Source organism: Gobio gobio (genome assembly GCF_949357685.1).
Source record: "Gobio gobio genome assembly, chromosome: 15".
Taxonomy (NCBI): Eukaryota; Metazoa; Chordata; class Actinopteri; order Cypriniformes; family Gobionidae; genus Gobio; species Gobio gobio.
This window is the reverse complement of record NC_137108.1, coordinates 52,023,348-52,032,970: the sequence shown is the minus strand read 5'-3', so window position 1 is coordinate 52,032,970 and position 9,623 is coordinate 52,023,348. Positions and strand designations below refer to the sequence as shown.

The 9,623-nt window shown below is 45.0% G+C and overlaps 1 protein-coding gene across 1 annotated transcript in view; it reads left to right on the top strand.

The window, feature by feature from the left end:
• The window catches only part of creb3l4 (cAMP responsive element binding protein 3-like 4), a 31,572-nt gene extending 26,803 nt beyond the window's left edge, over positions 1-4,769 (top strand). The window contains exons 9-10 of the mRNA XM_079836416.1: positions 3,670-3,766; positions 3,848-4,769. Of these exons, the coding sequence (XP_079692542.1) occupies positions 3,670-3,766; positions 3,848-4,104 (354 nt within the window). The 3' untranslated portion in view covers positions 4,105-4,769. The remainder of the gene's footprint in view (positions 1-3,669; positions 3,767-3,847) is intronic.
• Positions 4,770-9,623: the final 4,854 nt, after the last annotated feature.

Genomic DNA, 9,623 nt, shown 5'->3' with positions numbered 1-9,623 from the left:
CCCTCCCGGGAAAAATGGAACGCTTCACCGCTTCCATGTACCAAAAAATATATAAATCCTCTGGACTGGCAGTGCGGGCACTTAATGTCACTTCATTGTTGACAGCCTATCAAGCCGAGTTGTTGGAGGAGCTGGGCACTCAGCTGGACGCCGGAAATCCAAACCCGGCTGTCTGGGAGGAGATCTGCAACGTAATGGATCTCAATTTGCGCACCTCACGTGGCGCGGTGCAAAGCTGCGGCCGTACAATGGCTCTTGCCGTCGCAGGCGAGAGATCGCTATGGCTAAATCTCTCGAGCATCGGAGACAAAGAGAAGTTAGATTTTCTCGATGCTCCAATGGATGCTAGTGGGCTGTTTGGCACGGCCGTTGCAGCGATGAGACAGCGGTGCGACCTTCAGAAGAAGGAGGGTGAGACGTTCGACATATGCCTGCCACGCAAGAGAGCACCGCGTCCTCCTGTTCCCCCGCGTCCTGCTCCTCCGGCGCAGAACAGGAGGTTTTTGAATGCATCCAGGCCTGCGAAACCCCAGAGCACGGAGCAGGCGGCTCGTCCCCCCGCTGCTTCAAACGCTAAACCGTGGGCAAAGCAGTCATTCGCGGCGACAGCCGCAAAGTCAAAGTCTGCTATCCCGTCCTACAAAAAGAGGAGGGATACCTAGGACGCAATTTCTGCATGGGAGGGACGGACAGCACCTAGGGTTCTCTGTGATGTCCCCTCCCGAGTCCGCCATATCTGTTCCCCCACCCGCGAAGAAGCGGAGGATGTGGAGTTTGGACGAGAAAATGGTTCCAAGTTGTGGTCAGGCCAGTTCAGCTTCCCCTCGACACACAAGGTTCCGTCGAGTGCAAAACACTCAACCACCAGTAGGTGGTCTGTTGGGTACAAGCACAAGTTCTCAAGTGCATTGTCACAAAGCACTTCAGCCCCTGGGTTTAAAAATAATAAAAAATTCTCTGTCGCATCCAGGCTCACTGCCGAGGGCGCAGAAAATCAAAAACAAAATAACAGCAATGAACCCAGAAATAAAGCGGTCTCTGAGCTTCACAGAGCCTGGCCGTTTTTCTCTCGGTCCACTAGATGGCGCCTTAACCCCATCTATGGATTCGGTTCAGCTGAACCCGTTGGCTCTTTGCCAAGAGGCTTGGAGACAGTGTTCTGCGCACCCGTGGGTCCTCACGACGGTAACCAAAGGTTACAGGCTTCAGTTTGCTGTAAAACCACCCCAGTTCAACGGGGTCATAGCATCTATAGCAAATGGGGATACAGCGCGTGTGTTGGAAGAGGAAATATCCTCCGAGAAAAGAGCTATAAGACGGGTTCCAGAGGGGGAAACTCAAAAAGGCTTTTACTCCCGTTATTTTCTAATTCCAAAGAAAGACGGGGGTTTGCGCCCGATAATGGACCTACGTGTTCTAAACAAACACTTGAGGAAGTACAAATTCAGGATGCTCACTGTCACAACTCTCATGCGCGCTATCCGCAGGGACGATTGGTTCACCGCGGTAGATCTCAAGGATGCTTACTTTCATATAAGCATCTATCCTGCGCACAGGAAATATCTCAGGTTTTCCTTTCGGAGCGAAGCGTACGAATTTGTTACCCTTCCATTTGGGTTAAGTCTTGCCCCAAGAGTGTTCAGCAGGTGCATAGAGACAGCGTTATCACCGTTGAGACACAAGGGGCTCAGAATATCGGCTTATCTGGACGATTATCTGATATGCGCTCACTCGCGGGAGTGCGCGGAGCGGGACACAGAGATGCTCACATCTCATCTATCGAATCTGGGATTCAGAATCAACGAGGCCAAAAGCCAGCTGATTCCATCCCAGGAGATAGAATACTTGGGCTTACGAATAGACTCTGTGGGTTACCGCGCCATGCTCTCGGAAAGGAGGATCATGACGTTTTATCAGTGCCTTGCCCAGTTTCGCAAGGGAAACCTGGTATCGTTCAGGACCTGTCTCCGCCTTTTGGGCATGATGGCTTCGTCGCTATCCGTGGTCCCGCTAGGCTTGTTAAAAATGAGAGACTTCCAGCGATGGGTGGCAGCGAAGCGTTTGTGTCCTCATCGGCACCTTGCGCGCCGAGTGGGAATACACTTGGATTGCGTGATGGCTCTTCATCAGTGGAGAGATCCCTGTTTATTCCAGACAGGGGTTTCCTTGGGGAGCGTGTTGCTGAGAAAAGTAGTGACAACGGATGCATCCCTGTTGGGCTGGGGAGCTGTTTTCCAGGGCAGGTCGGTAAACGGCCGCTGGACGCCCCGGCTTCGCAAGCTTCACATTAATATGTTGGAGTTGATGGCAGTCTTTCTGGCCCTGAAACATTTTCTCCCATTCTTGGAAGGGTTTCATGTTCTGGTCAGGACAGACAACACGACGGTGGTGGCCTATATCAATCGGCAAGGGGGAACGCGTTCGTTGCAATTGCACAATCTAGCGCGCAAATTGATTGTCTGGGGCGCGGCGCACTTAAGCTCGCTGCGCGCCACGCACGTACCAGGAGTCCTGAATGTGGGGGCGGATCTGCTTTCAAGGGGAAACCCATTGTACGGAGAATGGGTGCTTCACCCGCAGGTGATGGATCAGATCTGGGAGATGTACGGCAAGGCCGCCGTAGATCTCTTCGCCTCGCAGGCAAACACAAAGTGTCCGCTGTATTTCTCTCTCAGGGACGAAAATGCGCCTTTGGGTGTGGATGCGCTGGCACACCCATGGCCGAACGTGTTGCTATACGCCTTCCCACCGCTGAGTCTGATTTCTCCCACCCTTGAAAGAGTAAGAGAAAACGGATTATCTCTCCTTTTGATAGCACCCCGTTGGTCGGGGAGGCTGTGGCTGGCAGAGATTGTCCAGCTCCTCCAGGGCGAGCCTTGGCCGCTCCCGCTGCGCCGGGACCTGCTGTCACAGGCGGGGGGGCAGATATTTCACCCTTACCCAGAACGAGTCAATCTTTGGGTCTGGCCCGTGAAGGGTTAAATTTAAACGCACTCGGGCTTCCGCAGGAGGTTATAAACACTATCCAGAGCGCGAGAGCTCCATCAACGCGCTCACTGTACGACCTTAAATGGCGTGTGTTCGAGGAATGGTGTACGCGCAAAGGAGTTATTCCTTTTCAGTGTGCGGTGAGTGATGTGCTTTACTTTTTACAAAATTTTATGAACAATGGGAGAGCGTTTTCTACAATTAAAGTTTACCTGGCAGCTATTTCAGCTTGTCATGGAGCTTCAGTGGGACGGCACCCTCTAATATGCCGTTTTATGAAGGGAGTGAAGCGTCTGAGACCAGTATCTAAACGCCTGGTCCCGTCATGGGATTTGTCCATGGTTCTGAATGCTTTAACTCTGGCTCCATTTGAACCTCTGGAGAGTGTGGATATTAAGCTCCTATCTCTAAAAACAATTTTACTACTTGCTTTAGTCTCAGCTAAACGAGTGGGTGAATTGCATGCCTTGTCAGTTCATCGAACATGTTTGAATTTTAGTCCGGATGACAGCAAGGTTACGCTGCTGCCTAACCCGGCCACACATACACACACACACACTGCCCCTGCCCCTTAACCTACCCATCACACACACTCTCTCACACACTCACACACACTCTCTCACACACACACACACACACACAGCATCAGTCCGCAGTTACCCAGCATGCTCTGCTCCTCAGATCCTCATCTGCTCTCTGGCTCTGCTCATCTTCCCGAGCTACAGTCCGTTCAGCCGCCACTCCCAGGCCCTGGAGGACAGCTACACTCCGGCCGGCGGTGAGAGCGCGCCACACACACTGATGATGATGATGATGATGATGTCAGTGATGATGATGTCATGTGGTGTGTTTTGTGCAGTGGTGTCCAGGAACATCCTGAATGAGGCGGGCTCTCTTGCGCTGCTGAAGGGCTCTGGGGAAGATGAGCCGCTGGTTCCGGAGCTCAGAGCGTCAGACTCAGACTGGGCCGCAGATGGGCCGCCGCAGGAGGAAGAGGCGGAGCCTGTGGAGCAGAGGAGCGGCACCGGGCCGCCCGCAGCGGGCTCAGACGAGCTCTCCGGGGCTTCAGCGGCTCCTGCAGACGCAGCCTCACCTCCACACGCAGACGAGATGTGAGCCGCTCCGACTGAGAAGCTTTATTTATTCTCACTCAACTCAGACTCTTCATCTTCATCATGTGCTGAACTCAGGCATATTCATGATGGATTTAGGGATGGTTCTGTTTGAATGTTAAATGTGTTTAGTACTGATCTGGTTATCATTTCTGGTGCTTTCTATGGAAGCCTGTTTCCACCACGCAGTCCTGGAGACGTTTCTCTCACGATTCTGAGCTTCTATCGCTGATTATGCCGATATGTATTGTGAAAAGCGCTATACAAATAAATGTGAATTGAATTATCGCAACTGCAAGCTGATATCTCACTTCATATCTCTCTCAGAGTTTATGTCTCACTTCATATCTAAACCTGCAAGTGCAAGAAAAAATTGTCAGATATAAAATCAGAATAGCGAGAAATAAAAATTACAAGATAAAAACGAGGAATAACAAGAAATAAACTCGGAATACCGAAAAAAAATTGTTCGGAATAGCTAGAAATAAACCCGGAATAGCTAGAAATAAACCCGGAATAGCTAGAAATAAACTTGGAATAGCAAAAAAAAAATTCAGAATAGTGGAGACATTTATCTAGAATAGCGAGAAATAAAGACAGAATAGCAATAAATAAAAATTACAAGATAAAAACGAGGAATAACAAGAAATAAACTCGGAATACCGAAAATATTTATTCGGAATAGCTAGATATAAAGTCCAAATTGTGAGAAACTAATTCGGAATATCAAATAAATTATAATTCAAGAAATATTGGTTATTATAAATTATGCAAGAAATAAATATTTGTTCGGAATAGCGGAAAAAAATAGTTTGGAATAGCTAGAAATAAACTCTGAATAGCGGGAAAAATTGTTTTTGGAATAGCTAGAAATAAACTCGGAATTGCAATAAATAAACTCTGAATAGCGGAAAAAATAGTTTGGAATAGCTAGAAATAAACTCTGAATAGCGGAATTTTTTTTCGGAATAGCTAGAAATAAACTCTGAATTGCAATAAATAAACTCTGAATAGCGGAAACATTTATTTAGAACAGCAAGAAATAAAGACAGAATTGCGATAAATAAAAATTACAATATAAAAACTAGATAAAAAAGTTCGTCGAGACAAACTTTAAGTTGGCTTGGAAAAGCTAGACCAGAAAGTTTGAAATAGTTTGAAAAGTTTGAAATAGTTTGAAAAGTTTAAAGTTTGAAATAGTTTGAGTTTTAGTAGTTTAGATAGATAGATCTAGTATGATTTACCCCGTTCTAGTATGATTTGCCCCAGTTTACCCCGTCCTAGTATGATTTACCCCAGTTTACCCCGCTCTAATATGATTTGCCCCAGTTTACCCCGCGCTAGTATGATTTGCCCCAGTTTACCCCGATCTAGTATGATTTGCCCCAGTTTACCCCGCTCTAGAATGATTTGCCCCAGTTTACCCCGCGCTAGTATGATTTGCCCCAGTTTACCCCGATCTAGTATGATTTGCCCCAGTTTACCCCGTGCTAGTATGATTTGCCCCAGTTTACCCCGCTCTAATATGATTTGCCCCAGTTTACCCCGCTCTAGTATGATTTGCCCCAGTTTACCCCGCTCTAGTATGATTTGCCCCAGTTTACCCCGCTCTAGTATGATTTACCCCAGTTTACCATGATTTACCCCAGTTTACCCCGTGCTAGTATGATTTACCCCAGTTTACCCCGCTCTAGAATGATTTGCCCCAGTTTACCCCGCTCTAGTATGATTTGCCCCAGTTTACCCAGCTCTAGTATGATTTGCCCCAGTTTACCCCGCTCTAGAATGATTTGCCCCAGTTTACCCCGTTCTAGTATGATTTGCCCCAGTTTACCCCGCTCTAGAATGATTTGCCCCAGTTTACCCAGCTCTAGTATGATTTGCCCCAGTTTACCCCGCTCTAGTATGATTTGCCCCAGTTTACCCCGTTCTAGTATGATTTGCCCCAGTTTACCCCGTTCTAGTATGATTTGCCCCAGTTTACCCCACTCTAGAATGATTTGCCCCAGTTTACCCCGTTCTAGTATGATTTGCCCCAGTTTACCCCGCTCTAGAATGATTTGCCCCAGTTTACCCCACTCTAGAATGATTTGCCCCAGTTTACCCCGCTCTAGAATGATTTGCCCCAGTTTACCCCGTTCTAGTATGATTTGCCCCAGTTTACCCCGCTCTAGCATGATTTGCCCCAGTTTACCCCACTCTAGAATGATTTGCCCCAGTTTACCCCGCTCTAGCATGATTTGCCCCAGTTTACCCCACTCTAGTATGATTTGCCCCAGTTTACCCCGCTCTAGTATGATTTGCCCCAGTTTACCCCGTACTAGTATGATTTGCCCCAGTTTACCCCACTCTAGAATGATTTGCCCCAGTTTACCCCGCTCTAGAATGATTTGCCCCAGTTTACCCCGTTCTAGTATGATTTGCCCCAGTTTACCCCACTCTAGAATGATTTGCCCCAGTTTACCCAGCTCTAGTATGATTTGCCCCAGTTTACCCCGCTCTAGTATGATTTGCCCCAGTTTACCCCGTTCTAGTATGATTTGCCCCAGTTTACCCCGTTCTAGTATGATTTGCCCCAGTTTACCCCACTCTAGAATGATTTGCCCCAGTTTACCCCGTTCTAGTATGATTTGCCCCAGTTTACCCCGCTCTAGAATGATTTGCCCCAGTTTACCCCACTCTAGAATGATTTGCCCCAGTTTACCCCGCTCTAGAATGATTTGCCCCAGTTTACCCCGTTCTAGTATGATTTGCCCCAGTTTACCCCGCTCTAGCATGATTTGCCCCAGTTTACCCCACTCTAGAATGATTTGCCCCAGTTTACCCCGCTCTAGCATGATTTGCCCCAGTTTACCCCACTCTAGTATGATTTGCCCCAGTTTACCCCGCTCTAGTATGATTTGCCCCAGTTTACCCCGTACTAGTATGATTTGCCCCAGTTTACCCCACTCTAGAATGATTTGCCCCAGTTTACCCCGCTCTAGAATGATTTGCCCCAGTTTACCCCGTTCTAGTATGATTTGCCCCAGTTTACCCCGCTCTAGCATGATTTGCCCCAGTTTACCCCGTTCTAGTATGATTTGCCCCAGTTTACCCCGCGCTAGTATGATTTACCCCAGTTTACCCCGTTCTAGTATGATTTGCCCCAGTTTACCCCGCGCTAGTATGATTTGCCCCAGTTTACCCCGTTCTAGTATGATTTGCCCCAGTTTACCCCGTTCTAGTATGATTTGCCCCAGTTTACCCCGCGCTAGTATGATTTGCCCCAGTTTACCCCGTTCTAGTATGATTTGCCCCAGTTTACCCCGCGCTAGCATGATTTGCCCCAGTTTACCCCGCGCTAGTATGATTTGCCCCAGTTTACCCCGCTCTAGCATGATTTGCCCCAGTTTACCCCGTTCTAGTATGATTTGCCCCAGTTTACCCCGCTCTAGAATGATTTGCCCCAGTTTACCCCGCTCTAGAATGATTTGCCCCAGTTTACCCCGCTCTAGTATGATTTGCCCCAGTTTACCCTGCTCTAGAATGATTTGCCCCAGTTTACCCCGTTCTAGTATGATTTGCCCCAGTTTACCCCGCTCTAGAATGATTTGCCCCAGTTTACCCCGTTCTAGTATGATTTGCCCCAGTTTACCCCGCGCTAGTATGATTTACCCCAGTTTACCCCGTTCTAGTATGATTTGCCCCAGTTTACCCCGCTCTAGCATGATTTGCCCCAGTTTACCCCGTTCTAGTATGATTTGCCCCAGTTTACCCCGCTCTAGAATGATTTGCCCCAGTTTACCCCGTTCTAGTATGATTTGCCCCAGTTTACCCCGCGCTAGTATGATTTGCCCCAGTTTACCCCGTTCTAGTATGATTTGCCCCAGTTTACCCCGTTCTAGTATGATTTGCCCCAGTTTACCCCGTTCTAGTATGATAGATAGATAGATAGATAGATAGATAGATAGATAGATAGATAGATAGATAGATAGATAGATAGATAGATAGATAGATAGATAGATAGATAGATAGAAATAGTCAGATGATAGATAGATAGATAGATAGATAGAAATAGTCAGATGATAGATAGATAGATAGATAGATAGATAGATAGATAGATAGATAGATAGATAGATAGATAGATAGATAGATAGATAGATAGATAGATAGATAGATAGAAAGAAATAGTCAGATAGATAGATAGATAGATAGATAGATAGATAGATAGATAGATAGATAGATAGATAGATAGATAGATAGATAGATAGATAGAAATAGTCAGATGATAGATAGATAGATAGATAGATAGATAGATAGATAGATAGATAGATAGATAGATAGATAGATAGATAGATAGATAGATAGATAGAAATAGTCAGATGATAGATAGATAGATAGATAGATAGATAGATAGATAGATAGATAGATAGATAGATAGATAGATAGATAGATAGATAGATAGATAGATAGAAAGAAATAGTCAGATAGATAGATAGATAGATAGATAGATAGATAGATAGATAGATAGATAGATAGATAGATAGATAGATAGATAGATAGATAGATAGATAGATAGAAATAGTCAGATGATAGATAGATAGATAGATAGATAGATAGATAGATAGATAGATAGATAGATAGATAGATAGATAGATAGATAGATAGATAGAAATAGTCAGATGATAGATAGATAGATAGATAGATAGATAGATAGATAGATAGATAGATAGATAGATAGATAGATAGATAGATAGATAGATAGATAGAAATAGTCAGATGATAGATAGATAGATAGATAGATAGATAGATAGATAGATAGATAGATAGATAGATAGATAGATAGATAGATAGATAGATAGATAGAAAGAAATAGTCAGATAGATAGATAGATAGATAGATAGATAGATAGATAGATAGATAGATAGATAGATAGATAGATAGATAGATAGATAGATAGATAGATAGAAATAGTCAGATGATAGATAGATAGATAGATAGATAGATAGATAGATAGATAGATAGATAGATAGATAGATAGATAGATAGATAGATAGACAGACAGACGGATAGACGGACGGATAGACGGATAGACGGATAGATAGATAGATAGATAGATAGATAGATAGATAGATAGATAGATAGATAGATAGATAGATAGATAGATAGATAGATAGATAGATAGATTAGTTTAATGAGTCTCTATGGTTTAGATGTATTTCACAGAATGTCAGTTGGAGTGAGTCTGGGCTTCAGTGTGTAGATTTGAATTTTTGACAGTTGGACAGTTTGAAAATCTGAACATTCCGTCAATGTTAAGTCTATGGGAGTTTTTCCGAGTTTTAATCGTCATTTTTAGGAAAACCGTGAGTCGGATCAGTTAGAAAAGATATAGCAACGCGAGTCAGACTAGTTTGAAGATCTGAGCCGAGTTTGGAGTTTGTAGAGTTAAAGCTCTAGGAGGAGTTAGAGTCAGAAATTTGAGTAAGAAAAATAATAATAACTAGATAAAAAAGTTCGTCGAGACAAACTTTAAGTTGGCTT